The following is a 20,265-nucleotide window of genomic DNA, read 5'->3' on the forward strand; positions in this document are numbered from 1 at the left end:
GTCATCTTCCAGGTCACTGATTCGTTGTTCAACTTCCTCTAGTCTTGTACTATGAGTGTCCAGAATCTTTTTAATTTGGTCAACAGTTTCTTTAATTTCCATAAGATCATCATTTTTTTATTTAGTCTTGCAATGTCTTCTTTATGCTCTTCTAGAGTCTTCTTGATTTCCTTCATATCCCGTACTATGGTCTCATTGTTCATCTTTAGTTCTTTGAGTAGCTGCTCTAGGTGCTGTGTCTCTTCTGGTCTTTTGATTTGGGTGCTTGGGCTTGGGTTATCCATATCGTCTGGTTTTTTCATATGCTTTATAATTTTCTGTTGTTTTTGGCCTCGTGGCATTTGCTGAACTTGATAGGGTTCTTTTAGGGTTTGTAGACCTATTGAAGTCCTTATCTCTAATTTATCAGATCTACAGCTTCGTGGAGTACACTTTCTCTAACTAACCAGCAGGTGGCGTCCATGAGCCACCTGTTCTCCACAAGCCAGTTCTCCCCTGCTTAGCCTTTGTGGTGAGTGGGGGAGTGAGTCTTGTGGGGTCCAATTGGTGTACCAAGCTTGCGTGTGTAGTTGGTGTTGCCTGCCCTGTATGTGGGGCGTGTTTCTGGGCAGTCAGGGAGGGGGGGTGGCCCTAACAATCAAATCTCCGTGATGATCCTAGAGTTTTAAAGCTGCTGCAATAGTCTAATCCTTCAGTTCAGTCCTGCCACAGTTTGTCTCTGCCACTGACCCACAAGTCCTTGGTATTGGCGTATGGCTGCTGAGACTTGCAAGTGGGCCCCTCTTCCAGGCTGTGCACCCCGGGTCCTCTGTTGAGGGATGACTGTGCTATGTCACAGGTGAGTGCCGTCCCCCCAGGGCAGTTCTGGGCTGCTGGGCTGTGTAGGGAGGCTCCCAGTCTGCTCAAATGATGGCTGAATGGGGCTTTGTTAATTCACACTGCTCCACCTTCCCAACTCTGGGACAATCAGCTGAGGTTGCAGGGAAGGCTAATGTCCACGCCCAGTTTTGTGGTGTGTGCCTGTTATTTGAAGCACTTCCGTCACACTGGGTTGTCTGGGGCAGCTGTGGGCTATGGGGCTGGTGATGGGCAGGAGTGTTTCCTGTCCACCAGGATGGTGGCTGTGAGCGGACACCCCCCTTTTCTTGGGAAGTTGTGGTGTTTAGTGAATTTTCTCAGCCACTGGATTATTGCCTTTTGTCACGGAGCTCTCTTAGTTTTGCTCTTGACTTGACGTGCCCAAATTGCAATTCTTTGAAGCTTTCTGTATTGGGCTTCTTAGAGTAATTGTTTTAGAAAAAGAAAAAAGGATTAAAAAAAAAAAAAAAAAAAGGGCCCTCCTCAGAGATCTAATGGGTTATTGAGATGGTAATAGACAAAGCAACCAGGGCCATTAAGGAAAGGTCCACAGGGCAGAGAGATCAGCTTTTCTTCGGGATTTGCATATGCGCCTCAAGGCCTGAGCTCCGCCCTTCCCCTTTCTGTGTTCACCAGAACTCCAAAAATCCTCTGCTTTTATTTTGGAGTTTTTCGTGTTATTTTTTTTTTTCTATGCCTGTCTCCTCTCTGCTGGGCTGGCAGCTCTCAGATTCTCTGGTGTCTGGTCTCAGTCTATCTATGGTTGGAGTATGGATCAATAGAATGAGTTTCCGAGAACGGCTGCCACTGAAGTTCTCCCTTCTCCTTCCCGGAGCTGACAGCCCCTCCTCCCACGGGACTGAGCCTGGCAGGGAGGGGCGCGGGTCCCCTGGCCGCAAAAACTTACAGATTTCGCTGATCTCAGCAGTTCCACATTTTCATGAGTGTTGTATGAAGTATGCCCAAAGACAGATTGCTCTGTGGTGTCCAGTCCACGCAGTTCCTGGCTTTTTACCTACTTTCCTGGAGGAGTAACTAAAACTTACAGCTCACCAGTCTGCCATCTTGCCCCGCCTTTCACTGTGATATGGTTTTGAGTGTGGTTTGGAGAACTGCAGTTTACACTGGATTACTAACTTTTTCTTCTGCTATGTTCCACTGCTTGGTTGCAGGAGAGGGGATGGTTGAGTTATTAGTGCTACTTAAAATATTAAAACAAAATGTTTTTTCTGTTTCACTTCTGTTCCAGTCCAATACAGCTTACTCACTTTAAACCTTAGAAGGCTATCTCACTATTCTTGACATACTAACAGGTTCTCACTATGCTCCCTTGCATCTTCTGCTTTCTTTAGTGAGAAGAAAGGCAAAGAAACTTCCCTTTCTGCTACCTTACAGCACTATCAAAATGCTGGATGAAGCCATCTTGACAGTGTTTTCTGTAATCACTGCTTTCTTTTTCTAATGAGCTTTGAAGTTGTTACTGTGAGCTTTTTTTGTTTTTGTTTTATTTTTTTTTATTTTGAAATAAATTCAAAGTTATAGGAACAGTTGCAAAAACAATACTAACCCCATACAAAGAATTCCATCATACCCTGACCCCCCTCCCCCGATAGCTCAATCACCAACTTTAACATGCTGTCACATCGCTATTTCTTTCCCTTCCTCCCTCCCTCCCTCCCTATCATCCATCATCTATTGCTCTGTCTTCTGAACAGATGAGAGTTAGCTGCACACATCCTTGAACATAAACTATAATTCACGTATACATTTCCCATGAACAAGAACATTCTTTCATGCAATCCCATTAAGTGCAGCTAAGAAGTACAAGAGATTCAACAATGATATGAAGCTTACATTCTAGATTTCCTTTTCCCTATGTCTCAACTGTGTCCCTTTGAGCCACCTGTCCTCTATCCTCCAATACCATCCAAGTTCATCCTTGGCATTCAATTGTCATCTATTTAGACTGTCTTTTTTTTTTTTTTTTTCAATGGTGGAGACATATATACAGCCTAAATCTTCCCATTCCACCCCCTCCCTAGCCTTCCATTAGTGGGATTAATCACATTTAGAATGTTGCAACGCTCTTTCCCATCATCCATTACTAGAAATTTCCCTTCACCTCAAACAGCAACCCTATACTCATTTCTTAACTCCCCATTGCCCCTTCCCCCATTTCTCTTAACCCAAACTCTACTTTTCACCTCTATGGTTATATTCTCTGGTAATTTCTTTGTGTTTACTGTGGGGCTTAAAATTAACCTCTTAAATCCATATCAATCTTGTTCTTCTTTCATACCACCTTCAGTTCAATAGGACACATAAGCTATGTTCCTATACTCCTTCATTCCCCCACCTTTATATAGTTGTCTAAAATTACATATTTTACATTGAGTTCAAAACCACTGATTTGTCATTAGAGTTTATGTATTTTATACCACGTAGGAAGTAAATAGTGGAGTTACAGTTCAAAAATTATTGACTTCTATTTGTATTCCATTGTGGTTGGAGAATGTGCTTTGAGTATATGCAATTTTTTTTTTTTTAATTTATTGAGGCTTGTTTTATGTCCCAGCTTATGGTCCCTTCTGGAGAAAGACCCGTGATCACTGGAGAAAAATGAGTGTCCTGGTGATCTGGGATGTAAGGTACTAAATATGTCTGTTAAAATTCTCTATATCTTCTTTCTCCTTTCTTTGTTTCTCTGTTGGTAGGGCTCCCTTTAGAATCTGAAGTAGGACAGGTCTTTTATTGGCAAAGTCTCTCAGCATTTGTTTGTCTGTGAAAAATTTAAGCTCTCCCTTAAATCTGAAGGAGAGTTTTGCTGGATAAAGTATTCTTGGTTGGAAGTTTCTGTCTCTCAGAATTTTAAATATGTTATGCCACTGCCTTCTCGCCTCCATGGTGGCTGCTGAGTAGTCACAACTTAGTCTTATGTTGTTTCCTTTGTATGTGGTGAATTGCTTTTCTCTTGCTGCTTTCAGAACTTGCTCCTTCTCTTCAGTACTTGAGAGTCTGATCAGAATATGTCTCAGAGAGGGTTTATTTGGATTTATTCTATTTGGAGATCGCTGGGCATTTATGCTTTGTGTATTTATATTGTGTAGAAGGTTGGGTAAGTTTTCCCCAACAATTTCTTTGAATACTCTTTCTAGACCTTTACCCTTCTCTTCCCCTTCTGGGACACCAATAAGTCTTAAGTTTGGACGTTTTATTTTATCTATCATATCCCTGAGATCCATTTTGATTTTTTTAAATTTTTTTCTCCATTCTTTCTTTTGCTCTTTCCTTTTCTGTTCTGTGGACTTCTAGGACACTGAGACATTGTTCAGCTTCCTCTAGTTTTGTATTGTGAATATCCAGAGTCTTTTTAATTTGGCTAACAGTTTCTTTTATTTCCATAAGATCTTCTATTTTTTTATTTACTCTTGCAATGTCTCCTTTATGCACTTCTAGGGTCTTCTTTATGTTGCTTATATCCTGGGTCATGGTCTTCTTTATGTCCTTTAAATCCTTTGCCATGTTTTCGTTCCTCGACTGTAGTTCTTTGATTAATTGTGTGAGGTACTCTGTCTCTTCCGATATCTTGATTTGTGTGTTTGGAGACGGATTCTCCATATCGTCTGGTTTTATCATGTGCATTAAGATTTTCTGTTGCTTTTGGCCTCCTGGCATTTGCTTTGCTTGATAGGGTTCTTTCAAGTTGTAAAAAAAAAAAAAAACCTATCTAATTTTTCAGAAACAGTTTGGTGGCGTACACTTTCTCTAACTACCCAGCAGACGGCATCTGTGAGTCACCTATACCCCTCAAGTCAGTTCTCCACCTTGTCCCCGCAGTGTGTGGGGAAATGATTCTTGTGGGGTTCAGTTGGAGAACTCAGTTTGGGTGTGTTGCTGGAGCCGTCTGCCCTGAATGTGGGGCGTGTGTACAGGTGGCCAGGGAGGAAGGACAGTTTTAATATTCAAATCCCCCAGGTTCCCGGGGATTCAAGGCCGCTGCAAGAGTCTAAGCCTTCATTTCATTTCAGCCCCAGGCCCTCTCTCTCACTGTCCCACAAACCACCAGACTTGGCATAGTGTCCCTGGGTTCTCCGAGTGGGTCCCCCCACCCAGCCGCGATCCTCCAGGACCTCTGCCGAGGGAATGCTGTGCTACGTCACCAGTGCGCGCTGTCCCTCAAGGGAAGCCCCAGGCCGCCGGGCCGTGCAGGGGCGCTTCCAGCTTGATGCAAAGATGGCCGAACAGGACATCTCCACACCCCCCTCCTCTCACAGTTCCTTCTTCCCAGCTCCGGGACAACTGGCAGGGCTCTGGGCTGTGGGCATGGCCCCGGGCAGGAGTTTATCCAGCCCTCCGGGGAGCCAGCTGCTAGCCACGGGGTTTCTTTCTGCTTCCGGCTATCCCCTCCATTCCCCCAGCCCCAAGGGTATCTGCAGCGGGCTATCTTCCAGGCCAGACACTGAGAGGCCGGCCCAGCCCCCTCTTGCTGTGTTTTACTGCGTGGTTTCCACTATCACAGCTGCAGCTGCTCCTGGGTTTTTTCCTTTTTTTTTTTTTTAAAGAGCCCGTCGGTCTCCAAATGCCAAACCCTGGCTTTCCCAGACCGCCGCGCAACTGTGGGTCTTCCAGCCAGCTTACTCACTTGTTTCAGAATGCAGACTCTCGGTTTCATCAAGTATACGGCCTCTGTGGAACTAGAAGACCTCGTCCAGCAGGCGCATAGCTGTAACCGGTATTCTGGGTCACTTTCTGGTTTTTATCTAGTGGTTTTCACGGAGGTGTATTTTTGCCCTGTCTCACCTAGCCGCCATCTTAGTTTCTCCTGTTACTGTGAGCTTTTAAAAGCATCTGTTTGAAAAAGACGTTTCCCTTCCATGAGTGCATGCACACACACACATACATGCTCTCATTACACGTACATTACATTCACACACAATTATGCACAGCTATACGTACATGTATATGTATATACATATGTATGTGTGTATTATTAAGTGTTGCAGGCATTCTAGCTTTTTTTCTCTTATAATAGTAATAGGATTTGAATTCAATAAAGGTTAGCAAGAAAAGCCCAGCTTATAAAAATGTGAATGGGAAAAAAGAAAAATTGGAAGAGCTTCACAATGTCCTCAAGGGAAATACAAAGCTTTTCTTAACATCTGAAGGGAGTATCTATGTACCTATGTTTTCCCTGTAGGCATCCTTCAACTGCCTATGTAACAAGTTATGGTAGAAACCAAAAGGTGCATGTATTAGGGTTCTCTAGGGAAACAGAATCAATGAGAGGTATCTGTGACTATAAAATTTATAAAAGTGACTCACGCAACTGTGGGTATGCACGAGTCCAAATTCTGTAGGGCAATCAGCAAACTGTCAACTCCAAAGAAGATGTCCAATGAACTCCTCAGGAGACGAACTGGCAACTTCGATGAACTCCTCAGGAAATGAACTGGGATCTTCAACGAACGTGTTCGATGAACTCCTCAGGAAATGAACCAGCAACTTCAACGAACTCCTCAGGAAATGCTTCGCTGGGCAGCCGAAGAAGTGAAAGTCCTCTATCTGTCTCGCTTGTAAATCTTCAACCAATTAATTGGATTAAATCCAGCATCCAGCCAATTGCATTCTCTCATTGCAGAAGACACCCCCTTCAGTGAGTCATCAGTCACAGCTGCAGCCGATTGACTGATAATTTAATAACCCAGCCTGTTGGTTTATTAACCAGCCACAAACATCCTCACAGCAATTGTTAGGCCAGTGCTTGCTTGACCAGAGAGCTGGGTACCATCACCTGGCCAAGTTGACACACGAACCTAACCATCACAGTCCACCCCTTGTCAACTTGGCAGTTATACACATCACCTAAAACCATACTTTATCTCTAAGTAGAGAACAATAACAGACACATTTTGCCTAACAATACTCTGCTGTGCAGCGTACAACTGGAAATGCACTAATCTCTCCAGAATAGGGTGCAAGTCCTTGGGTGACATTAGCTCTTAAAATTGATTTCCTTTAGCTTAAATACAGCAAAATGAACAGTACAGGTTATGCCATATGATAAGGGGATAAGACAGAGAACAAAGCAAAGATATTTGCTTTACAGACAAATACAAACATACTCATAACAAAACAAGGAGGAAACGTTCATGCCATCGTAGTCCTCGTTTCTATAACTGATCATGTGGCCGTAGTTCATATTTACCACTACCTTCTTCCACTACCCATTCCATGTTACCTTTACCCTCAGCAAGCACTTCAGCTGGCCATGGTTCTTTGCCTGGTGGAGTGACCCAAACCTTCATTCCTGAAGTTTCTTGGCCATTGGTAGTCCTGCCTGATTGGGTTGTCGTAATTTTCCATTGACTTTAATCACAGGCCATGGTAGTACTAAGAGATGCCCTAGGGGATCCCCCGTATTCCAGGAAAACTCTTCTTTACTTCCATTGTGTAGTTGCAGTGCTATTTCCCCTTGATAGTCAGGATCAATCACCCCAGCCAGTATAGTAATCCCCTTACTTGCCTGTTGATTCAGAGGCATAAGAAGACCAAAGTGGCTGGGTGGCAGTTTTAACTTCCAGTTCAAAGGGATTATTGTTGTGCTTCCTAGTGGAAGCACTCCTCCTTTTGGAACAAAGACTTGTAGGCTAGCAGAGCTTAAGCTTGCAGGGACAGGAAGCAAAAATTTACTTAGTGGATCACTAGGAGTGATACTGAGTGGTGCCACTCCTGTTTCCACCCCTTGATTCCTGGACCCATGAATCTTGGCTATGGGAGAAACAGCACCATAGAGTGGATGCTGATTCAGAGCATACACAGCCTCCTGAAGAACACTGTCCCAGCCCTGCAAGGTATTGCCACCTAGCTGGCACTGTAATTGAGTCTTCTACAGGCCATTCCCCATTTCCCCATCATTGGATGATGGGGAACATGGTAAGACCACAGAATTCCAAGAGCATGTGCCCATTTCCTCACATCATTTGCTGTGAAGTGTGTTCCTTGGTCCAAAGCAATGCTGTGTGGAATACCATGACAGTGGATAAGGCATTCTGTAAGTCCATGGATGGTAGTTTTGGCAGAAGCATGTCGTGCAGGGAAGGGAAACTCATATCCAGAGTATGTGTCCATTCCAGTAAGAACAAATTGCTGCCCCTTCCACGATGGAAGTGGTCCAATGTAATCAACCTGCCACCAGGTAGCAGGCTGATCACCTCAGGAAACGGTGCCCTATCGGGGACTGAGTGTGGGTCTCTGCTGCTGGCAGACTGGACACTCAGCAGTGGCTGTGGCCAGGTCAGCCTTGGTGAGCAGAAGTCCATGTTGCTGAGCCCATGCATAACCTCTATCCCTACCACCATGACCACTTTGTTCATGAGCCCACTAGGCAATGACAGGAGTGGCTGGGGAAAGAGGCTGATTGGTATCCACCAAACAGGTCATTTTATCCACTTGGTTATTAAAATCTTCTGCTGAAGTCACACTCTGGTGAGCATTCATATGGGACACAAATATCTTCATGTTGTTTGCCCACTCAGAAAGGTCTACCCACATACCCCTTCCCCAGACTTCTTTGTCACCAATCTTCCAATCATGTTCCTTCCAAGTACTGACCATACAGCCAAACCATTAGCAACAGCCCAGGAATCAGTATACAAACACACCTCTGGCCAGTTCTCCTTCCAAGCCAAGTGAACAACTAGGTGCACTGCTTGAAGTTCTGCCCGCTGGGAGGATTTCCCCTCACCACTGTCCTTCAGAGACATCCCAGAAATGGACTGCAGTGCTGCAGCTGTCCACTTTTGGGTAGTGCCTGCATATTGTGCAGAACCATCTGTAAACCAAGCCCGAGTTTTCTCTTCCTCAGTCAACTGATTGTAAGGAACTCCCCAAGATGCCTTGGCTGTGGGCTGGGAAAGAGAAAGTAAGGTGGAAGGAGTAGGGGCCATGGGCATTTGGGCCACTTCCTCATGTAACTTACTTGTACCTTCAGGACCTTCTCGAGCTCTATCTCGTATATACCATTTCCATTTTATGATGGAGTGCTGCTGTGCACGCCCAACTTTATGGCTTGGTGGGTCGGACAACACCCAGCTCATGACAGGTAACTCAGGTCTCACGGTAACTTGGTGGCCTGTGGTTAAGCATTCTGTCTCTACTAAGGCTCAGTAACAGGCCAACAGCTGTTTCTCAAATGGAAAGTAATTATCTGCAGAGAAGGGTAAAGCTTTACTCCAAAATCCTAAGGGCCTGTGTTGTGATTTTCCTATAGGAGCCTGCCAAAGGCTCCAAACAGCATCTCTATTTGCCACTGACACTTTCAGCACCATTGGGTCAGCTGGATCATACGGTCCAAGTGGCAGAGCAGCTTGCACAGCAGCCTGGACCTGTCACAGAGCCTCATCTTGTTCTGGTCCCCACTCAAAACTAGAAGCTTTTCTGGTTACTTGGTAAATGGGCCGGAGTAACACACCTAAATGAGGAATATGTTGTCTCCAAAATCCAAAGAGGCCAACTAAGCGGTGTGCTTCTTTTTTGGTTGTAGGAGGGGCCAGATGCAACAGCTTATACTTCACCTTAGAAGGAATACCTTGACAGGCCCCACACCACTGGATACCTAGAAATTTTACTGAGGTGGAAGGCCCATGTATTTTTGTTGGATTTATCTCCCATCCTCTGCCACGCAAATACCTTACCAACGAATCTAGAGTAGTTGCTACTTCTTGCTCATTAGGTCCAATCAACATGATATCATCAATATAATGATCAGTGTGATGTCTTGTGGGAGGGAGAAATGATCAAGATCTCTGTGGACAATAGTATGACATAGGGCTGGAGAGCTGATATACCCCTGAGGTAGCACAGTGAATGTAAACTGCTAGCCTTGCCAACTGAATGCAAACTGTTTCTGGTGGTCCTTACTGAAAGCAATTGAGAAAAAAGTATTTGCCAGATCAATAGCTACATACCAGGTGCCAGGGGATGTGCTGATTTGCTCAAGCAATGATACCACATCTGGAACAGCAGCTGCAATTGCAGTCACCACCTGGTTAAGCTACTGTCATCCTCCAAGACCCATCTGTTTTCTGCACAGGCCAGACAGGAGAGTTGAATGGGGATCTGGTGGGAATCACCACCCCTGCATCCTTCAAGTCCTTAAGAGTGGCATTAATCTCAGCAATCCCTCCAGGAATCCGGTATTGCTCTGGTTTACTATTTTGCTAGGCAGGGGCAGTTCTAGTGGCTTCCACTTGGCCTTTCCCACCATAATAGCCCTCATTCCACGAGTCAGGGAACCAATGTAAGGATTCTGCCAGTTGCTGAGTATGTCTATTCCAATTATGCATTCCGGTACTGGGGAAATAACCACAAAATGGGTCCAGGGACCCACTGGACCCACTGTGAGACGGACCTGAGATAAAACTCATCGATCACTTGACCTCCATAAGCCCCAACTCTTACTGGTGGATCAGAGTGATGTTTTGGGTCTTCGGGAATTAATGTCACTTCTGAACCAGTGTCTAATAATCCACGGAATATCTGATCATTTCCTTTTCCCCAATACACAGTTACCCTGATAAAAGGCCATAGGTCCCCCTGGGGAAAGCTGGGAGGAAGATTAACAGTATAAATTTTTGGCAGTGTAACAGGGTCCTTCCCCAAGGGTACTCAGCCTTCCCTTCATTCAAGGGCCTCTGGATCTGTAAACTGTCTCAAGTCTGGGAACTGATTAAGGGGCCATGACTCTCTGTTTTTGTAATTCAAGGGAGACTTTAGTTCATGTGACCTAGAATTCTTCTGCCTATATAGTTCAAACAAGAATTTAGTCGATTGCCCATCTATTTTACTACTTGGTACTCCATGATCCACTAGCCAATGCCATAAGTCTCTGCGAGTCATATTATTTTGATTGCTTCCTTGAGCCCGTTTTCCATTATGGTAGCCATGCCCACCTTGTCTGTGGTGATTGACTGCAGCCGCTTGGCTTCTGCCGACTCAGGACCTGATTATCCCCATTGTGTTCAAGGATTCCAGCTCAGTGACAGCAGTTCCTACAGTAATATCTGACCTACAGAGAAGGGCGACTACAGAGCTCTTCAGGGATGATGGAGCTAGTCTCACAAATTTATTCCTCACAGTCCTGGTAAAAGGTGTGTCCTCTGGACATTCCAGGGGTGTGTGAGCAGGTCTTCCTTGATAAATCCACTCTAACATTCCAATCTCTCTAAGTCTTTGAATCCCCTCCTCCACATTGTACCAGGACAGTTCTGGCATTTCAACCTCCGGTAATGCCGGCCACCTTTAGATTCATGTTTTATCCAACCACCCAAACAGACTGTTAATGCCCTTTCTAACCCCTGGAGCTACAACTTTGAATGCAGAATCTCTGCTTAGTGGGCCCATATCAGTAAATTCAGCCTGATCCAACCTTATATTCCTTCCACCATTATCCCACACCCTTAATATCCATTCCCACACATATTCCTCTGGTTTCTGTCTGTATAAGTTGGAAAACTCACACAGTTCCTTTGGAGTATAGCGTATTTCTTCATGGGTCACACTTTGTACCTCACCCTTGGGGGGCCTGTTGGGACTTTAGTCTAGTCATAGGTCTTGAAGTGTGGTGGGGGTGGGTCATGAAAAGAGTTAGAATTATCCCTCAAGCCATTTACCTCAGGACATTCTGTTGCATTTTCATCTCTTAAAACAGGATTAATCTCTCCAGACAGAGGAGTGAGGGCTGCTTCCTCAGGGGAGGTGATTACAGGATTAGCAGGCATTGAAGGGTTAATCTCGTTAGGTGGGGGTTGGATGGCAGGCTCCTTAGGGCAGACTGGAGGTGGGGAAGCTGTTTCCTCAGGACAGCCCTCTACAGGTAAATCAAATAGTGACTCAGCAGAATCCAGGGTTGCAATGTCCTCACTGCCATTATTATCAATCCATATTACACATCCCAAGTTCAGGATCCCATTGTTTTCCAATCAATGCCTTTACTTTAACAGCAGATACCCCAAGAGGTTGAGATTTTAGTTTACGTTGCAAATCTGCTACTCGCACAATGAGAGTCTGCGTCTGGTTTTCAGAAACCTCAAGTCTGCGGGCACAGGAAATAAGATTTTCTTTCAGGGCACACACAGAAACCTTTACATCTGTCATACAGCATTTAAGTTTTAAATTTGAAGCCTTTAACTAGTCCCTTTCTCTTACAACTTTATCCAACGTATCTATGAGCAGCCAGCCAACATCATTAAACCTCTTAATTCTGCAAAACTCTGTGAAGGTGTCGAAAACACTGTCACCCAGAGCCTTGCTTCATACAAGAGTATGATTAGGAGAATCAAGCGGTGCTATTTTGCATATCTCCTTTGCCAACTCATGCCATGGACTATCAGTGCCCTCTTGATTATTGGAAATAGAGTCATTAGTGCCTCTGAATCTTATCAGAGTAGAAACATTGTAAAAGCCCATTTTAAGATTCTGTTTCTCAAGAACCACTCCCGGTAACAAGTTGTATTAGTTAGGGTTCTCTAGGGAAACAGAATCAATGAGAGGTATCTATGACTGTAAAATTTATAAAAGTGACTCATGCAACTGTGGGTATGCACAAGTCCAAATTCTGTAGGGTAGTCAGCAAACTGTCAACTCCAAGGAAGATGTCCGATGAACTTGTCAGGAAACAAACCGGCAACTTCAATGAACTTCTCAGGAGATGCTTTGCTGGGCAGCCGAAGAAGTGAAAGTCCTCTATCTTTCTCGCTTATAAGTCTTCAACTGATTAATTGGATTAAATCCAGCCAATTGCATTCTATCATTGAGGAAGACATGCCCTTTGGTGAGTCATCAGTCACAGCTGCACCCAATTGACTGATAATTTAATAAACTAGCCTGTTGGTTTATTAACTAGCCACAAATGTCCTCACAGCAATTGTTAGGCCAGTGCTTGCTTGACCGGACAGCTGGGTACTATCACCTGGCCAAGTTGACACATGAACCTGACCATCACAGTGCTTCTCAGAGACGAAGCCCAGAGGATGCTAATCTGTGAAGCTTTAAGAAGTTTTTAAAATAAGCCTGGATGGGGGTCACATGGGTTGCTCATATGGCATCAATCTGTCCATATAAACCAAGGTTAAAATTCCTAACAACCTAATTTCACTATTTTGGTTTCTTAATCAGTAAGTATCTTTCTGCCCACCCCAGAGGTATAACATGAAGAGATTAAGTTTTGCAAAGTTATCTTGACTGCTTTAAAGAAAATGGTTCTATAAATATATCATCTTTACATAAAATCCATTACAATTTAAAAATGACACTATACTTCTCAAAATAAAGAAGCCTGTTCTAGCTACATTATTCATTAAATAATTCCTTCCACAGTATCCTATTCAACAGTTCCTTCTTCAGTTATGCATATCTTTGCTTTACCTTTCCATCACATGCACTGTTACCGTCTCATGATCACCTTTATCTTTTAATTTTATTCCTTTATTTTTAAAATAATTTACAGTGGTGTATCCATTGTCTCTGTCCTCTATTCTCATTTATAAAAACAAAACAAAACAAACCGCATTCTTTGGTCCATAAGTATCAATAACAATTCCCATTACAAGGACAATGGTGACAGCAGAGGGGCAGGAGAGGGGATGCCCCTTTCCATCGGGCAGTTCTAAATCCTTTTATGGTGACACACACTGTCAAGGGTGTACCCAAAGGGATATGTACTTATTGGCATACGACTTACAATTCCACCCTTTCTTTTCCCCACAAGGATGCATACTCAAGTGAGAATGTCATTAGAGAAGAAACCTTAAAACTGTTCTAATTTATAAAAATTAATGGAACCACTGGGAATTTTTAGTGTTTTTAGCTATTGATAATAATCAGTTACTTGGAATATTCATTATACCCAACTGGAATACATCAACACTTATTAATATCCCCACTGAGAACTATAGCAGTAGGTATAATAAAGGATGATGGGAATGCTTTAATAGTTTAATTTCAGGAATCTAGAAGAAATCTAGAAATCTAGAAATCTCTAGCCAGAATTTCTAAATTCTCTTTTCCTAATTCTTAATTTTTGCTTAGATTAATATACTTTGATTTTTCAGTTCCTAAGCCCAGTTCAAGAAGTTGTGCATAAAGGGAAATATCTCAGTACTCTTAAGGTCCATATGGACTCTGTGATTTATGTTATCCATTGCACAATTTATGTTATCCATTGACTACCCAGTGTAAGTCAAGGACATAATGCTCAGTGAATTAAAAGAAGTCATTTGAGCACCCTAAGAGCATTACTGATAGGCTTCTCACTATTAGGCTGAAATACTTAGTCTTACCAATTTCTTAATTTGGGGAAGCGGCCTTAACAACTAGGACCCAGGCCAATCCCATGCCACACCCTTCCCTATCAGGCCTACATTTGGTCACCAGTAAATACTCAAGAATCCAGCCAACTCTGGGAGTGCAGGCATGGAGCACCCTCCTCAGCCTGCTGGGGGCGCTCCAACAGCAGGACCACATCAAGCTCTCTCCGAGCCCCATCACCTTCTCTAGGCCTGAGGTGAAGGAGTAGGGTTGGAGGTAGCCATTGCACGGTAACAATTCACTCCAAAGACTCTCCTCACCACTCTTCCCTATATTCTGTAAACTCTTTATCCTTGATCTGGCTTAAGGGTCCAAGACACAAGGAATTGAATACTGAACACTTCCTTTACAAATTCTGTGTGTTGGGATTTGTCTCACCATCACTTTGGTCCATGAAGAGGCTAAGTTTTGCAAAGTTATCTTGACTGCTTTAAAGAAAATGGTTCTATTTAAACAAAATGGTTATATAAAATCCATTGTAATTTAAAAACGACACTACACTTTTCAAAATAAAGAAGTCTGTTCTAGCTACATTATTCATCAAATAATTCCTTCTACAGTATTCTATTCAACAGTAACTGTGTTGGTAATTCCACCAGAATGGAAGAGGAAAAGTGTCACTTAACATCCTGTTACACGTAGTATTTGATGCAAGTCATAAAATAAGGAAACAACATAATTTAGTGCTAATGCTACCATTCATTTCTAGCTCATTTTTGAAAATCAGTGATATTTATACATTTTTAGAAAACTGTCAAGACTATGAACCTTATTTTTTAAAAAAAGATTCAATATCCTCAAACACATTTATCTATGTATCACAAGCAGAAATATGGAATAAGACAGAAGCTGAGGAATCAAAACATTTTACATTATGTATAAACTCCAATATAGGGTGGCAAAATGCAGAAGTGCCTTATTTAAAATACAAAAAGCTTATTCATTCATTTACTTAAAAAACTAGTTATTGAGTGCCTTTGAAGTGACAGACTCTGTTATGTTTAAACTTTTTAAATAGTTCATTTCAATTTTACTTAGCCAGAAATTTTTAAATGTATGTGTATAAGAAGAAAAATGCATGTCAGAGTAAGTATTTGAAATAGCTATTATTCCAGAATTACCTGAGAAAGCATTGCTGTAATATCTAGACAGGGTCTGCATAATGTCTTTTGAGTGCTGGGTCCATGGTGCTATCTTTCTGTAGGTTTTTACTCGATGAACAAGTTGAGAACCACCATACTGAAGAGACAGGGTGTCCCCATGATCTTCATAGAGCTCTTCAAATAACCTAAGCAAAAGAAAAACGGACATTGAAGAATTTTATCAAAATTTATACATAGTTATTCACTCAGCCACAGACTCAAAATAAGTCTTTAAATTTAATTTTTCTGAGCCTTTTCTTTCAAGTAAATCTTCAACATCTTGGGAACAAATGCAAATGTAAAATGTGTTATATTTTACAGTAACATTCCAATGAGCAACAAAGTCACAGAAACACTAAAAAGAAGGCTGGGGCACCAAAAACTCACCAAAGCCAGACTAAGTTATTTCTAACCATATTAAAAGACTCCTAACTTTCCGCAGCCTGGCTGATCAGTTCACATCCCACAAAAGAATCTTCTGTTCTCTCTGAATTGCCTTTGGAAAAAGGACATGTTCTTATCATAGATGGCTAAATCACACTTTCTCGGAAACATGTACATGTTCAAAACCTGCGTTTTTTCCAAGTGCCCATTAAGATTTTCAGAACAGTGTTATCTGTGGATATGGCCATCTGTAAACTGGTCACATTCCTCAACCAAGTCTTTATGATAATCCCAGATAACCAACAACTCTTTTCGTACTTTCAAGAAATAACACCTCATGCAATATCATGGATCCAATGTACCGTGAAGAAACAGTAATTCTTAGTACATAATCAACTTTTATCTTCTTGTTTTTTAAGCAGTTTTACTGAGATATGTTCACATACCAAACAATCCATCCAAATCAATGGCTTTTAGTATAATCACAGAGTTGTGCATTCAGCACCACAATCAATTTTGGAACATTTTCATTACTCCAATAAGAAAAGCCCCATACCCTTCAGAGTCACCTCTCAATCCCTTTATCCTTTCCAGGCCTACATAAACACTAATCTAATTCTGTCTCTATATATTTATTTATATTTACATTTTATAAAAATGGAATCATAATATATAGCACTTTGTGTCTGGTTTCTTTTACTTAGCCTTGTTTTTTAAAATTTATTATACTATTTTCTTAAATTAGAGAAGTTGTAGGTTTACAGAAAAGTCATATAAAAAATACAGAGTTCCAATATATGCCCCTATTGTTTACACACTGCATTAGTGTGGTACCTTGGTTACAAATGATGAAAAAATATTAAAATATTACTGTTAACTAGTCCACAATTTACATTAGATCTATTTTTTTCCCATATACCACACTATTATTAACACCCTGTAATAGTGTTACATATTTGCTATAATTCAGGAAAGAACATTCTTATATTTGTACTATTAACCACAGACCATCGTCCAAACAGGGTTCACTGTGTTATAAGTCCCATGTTTTATAAGAATATAAAATCCAATTATCCAGTTGTAAGTTAGAAACTTTCCTTCTAGTAACACACACAATCCAAAATCTGTTTTCAATCACATTCACCAACACACTACAGTGCTGTTAATAACACTCACAATAACGTGCTACTAAACTATCACCACTTACAATCAATCTAAATAGAAATTCTGCACAAAATAAGCATCAGCTCTCCTTTCTTTACCCCCATTCTATTCCCTGGTAACCTATATTCTAGATTCTAACACCGTGAGTTTGCTTATTATAATTAGTTGATATCAGTGAGATCATACAATATTTGTCCTTTTGTGTCTGGCTTATTTCACTCAACATAATGTCTTCAAGGTTTATCCATGTTATCACTTGCATCGGGATATCATTCCTTCTTACAGCTGAATAATATTCCATCGTATGTATACACCACATTCTGTTTATCCATTCATTAGTTGATGGAATCTTGGATTGTTTCTTATATTTAGGTCTTTGATCCATTTTGAGTTAATTTTTGTATACAGTGTGAGACGGGTGTTCTTTCATTTTTTTGGATATGGATATCCAGTTCTCCCAGCACCATTTGTTGATGACATTATTCTGTCTCAGTTGAGTATACTTAGCAGCCTTGTCAAGTATCAATTGACTATAGATGTAAGGATCTACTTCTGAACTGTCAATTTGACTCCACTGGCCAATATATTTATCTTTATGCCAGTACCATACTGTTCTGACTACTGTAGCTTCATAATATGCGTTAAAGTCAGGAAGTGTGAGTCCTCTAATTTCGTTCATCTTTTTGAAGAAGTTTTTGGCTATTCTGGGCTCCTTATCCTTCCAAATAAATTTGATAATTGGCTTCTCCATTTCTGCACAACAGGCTACTGGAATTTTTATTGGGATTGCATTGAATCATTAAGTCAATTTGGGTAGAATTGGCATCTTGACATTTAATCTTCTAATCTATGAACACAGAATATCTTTCCATTTACTTAGGGCTTCTTTGATTTCTTTTAGCAATGTTTTGTAGAGTTCTGTGAACAAGCCCTTTACATCTTCAGTTAAATTTATTCCTAGATATTCGATTCTTTTAGTTGTTATTGTAAATTGAACATTTGTCTTGACTTCCTCCTCAGATTGCTCATTACTAGTGTATAGAAACACTACTGATTTGTGCATATTGATCTTTTACTGGCTACTTTGCTGAACTCGTTTATTACTGCCAGAGACTTAGACGTAGATTTTTTGGGACTTTCTATACATAGGGTCATGTCATCTGCAAATGGTGAAAGTTTTACTTCTTCCTTTCCAATCTGGATGCCTTTTATTTCTTTTTCTTGCCTAACTGCTCTAACTAGAACTTCTAGCACAGTGTTTAATAACAGCAGTGAGAGTAGGCATCCTTGTCTTGTTCCAGATGTTAGAGGGAAAGTTTTCAGTCTTTCACCATTGCATATGATGCTAGCTGTGGGTTTTTCATATATGTCCTTTATCATGTTGAGGAAGTTTCCTTCTATTTCTATCTTTCAAAGTGATTTTATAAAGAAGAGATGCTGGGTTTTGCCAAATGCCTTTTCTGCACCAATCAAGATGATGAGAAGGTTTTTTTCCCTTGATTTGTTAATATGGTGTATTACATTAATTGATTTTCTTGTGTTGAACCACTCTTGCATATCTGAGATAAAACCTGCTTGATCATGGTGTATAAATCTTTTAATGTGCTGTCAGATTCGATTTGCAAGTCTTTTATTGAGGATTTTTGCATCTATATTCATGAGAGAAACTGTTAATTTTCTCTTCCTGTAGTATCATTATCTGACTTTGGTATTAGGGTGATACTGGCTTCATGGAAGGAGTTAGGTAGTGTTCCTTCCTCTTCCATTTTTTTGCAAGTGTTTTAGGAGGACTGGTATTAATTCTTCTTGGAATGACTGGTAGAATTCACCTGTGAAGCTGTCTGGTCCTGTTGTTGGAAGGTGTTTGTTGACTGATCCAATATCTTTTTTGTAATTGGTCTGTTGAGGTCTTCTATTTCTTCTAGAGTCAGTGTAGGTTGTTTATGTATTTCAAGGAATTTGCCATTTCATCTAAGTTGTCTAATTTGTTTGCATACAGTTGTTGATAGTATCCTCTTTTGATAGACTCCTCTTATAACCCTTTATACTTCTGTGGGGTCAGCAGTAATGTCCTCCTCTCATTTTGGATTTTATTTATTTGCATCTTCTCTCTTTTTTTCTTTGTCAGTCTAGCTAAGGGTTTGTCAATCTTATTCTCTCAAAGAACCAATTTTTGGCTTTGTTAATTTTCTCTATTGTTTTTTTATTTTTATTCTCAATTTCATTTATTTCTGCTATGATCTTTGTTATTTCTTTCCTTCTGCTTGCTTTGGAATTAGTTTGCTATTCTTTTTCTAGTTCCTCCAGGTGTGCAGTTAGGTCTTTGATTTTAGCTCTTTCTTCTTTTTAAATGTAGGCATTTAGGGCTATAAATTTCCCTCTGAACACTGCCTTTGTTGCATTCCACAAGTTTTGAAATGTTGTGTTCTCATTTTCATTCTTCTTGAGAGATATTTACTGATTTCTCTCGCAATTTCTTCTTTGACTCTGTGATTGTTTGTGTATTGTTTAAACTCCATATATTTGTGAATTTTCCAGTCCTCTGCCTGTTACTGATTTCCAGCTTCATTCCATTATGGTCAGAGAAACTTCTCTGTATAATTTCACTCTTTTAAAATTTATTGAGACTTGTTTTGTGACTCAACATATCCTGGAGAATGATCATGTGCACTTGAGAAGAATGTATACCCTGCTATTTTGAGGTGCAATGTTCTATATATGTCTGATAGATCTAGTTCATTTATCATATTATTCAAGTTCTCTGTTTTCTTACTGAACTTCTGTCTAGATGTTCTATCTGTTGATGAGAGTGGTGTAGTGAAGTCTCCAGCAATTACTGTAGAGGTGTCTATTTCTCCCCTCAGTTTTGCCAGTGTTTGCCTTATACATTTTGGGGCACCATGGTTAGGTGCATAAATATTTATGATTGTTATTTCTTCTTGGTGGATGCCCCTTTTATTAAAATATAATAAATAATTTCACTTATATTTATATTTGTCTTTGTCTTTCTAACAGTTTTGCATTTAAAGTCTATTTTGTCCAATATTAGTATAGCTACGTCAGCTCTTTTTTGGTTACTGTTTGAGTGGAGTATCTTTTCCCAACCTTTCACTTTCAACCTATTTGTGTCCTTGGGTCTAAGATGAGTCTCTTTTTTAGATAGCATATAGATGAATCATACTTTTTCATCCATTCAACCAACCTGTGTCTTTTGATTTGGGCGTTTACTCCATTAACATTCAATGTCATTTCTGTAATGGGAGTACTTCAACCATTTTATCCTTTGGCTTTTATATGTCATATCTTATTTTTTTTTCTCTTTTTACCCTTTTAGTTACTGTTCTGATTTGCT

At 40.8% G+C, this 20,265-nt stretch overlaps 1 protein-coding gene across 2 annotated transcripts in view; it reads right to left on the minus strand.

Moving 5' to 3' along the window:
- The window catches only part of FIG4 (FIG4 phosphoinositide 5-phosphatase), a 188,344-nt gene that overhangs the window by 89,799 nt on the left and 78,280 nt on the right, over nucleotides 1-20,265 (minus strand). For both annotated transcript variants that reach the window (XM_037842270.1, XM_037842269.1), the window contains one exon: nucleotides 15,345-15,511. In XM_037842270.1, the coding sequence (XP_037698198.1) occupies nucleotides 15,345-15,511 (167 nt within the window). The remainder of the gene's footprint in view (nucleotides 1-15,344; nucleotides 15,512-20,265) is intronic.

Source organism: Choloepus didactylus, chromosome 7, assembly GCF_015220235.1.
Source record: "Choloepus didactylus isolate mChoDid1 chromosome 7, mChoDid1.pri, whole genome shotgun sequence".
NCBI classification, from domain to species: Eukaryota; Metazoa; Chordata; class Mammalia; order Pilosa; family Megalonychidae; genus Choloepus; species Choloepus didactylus.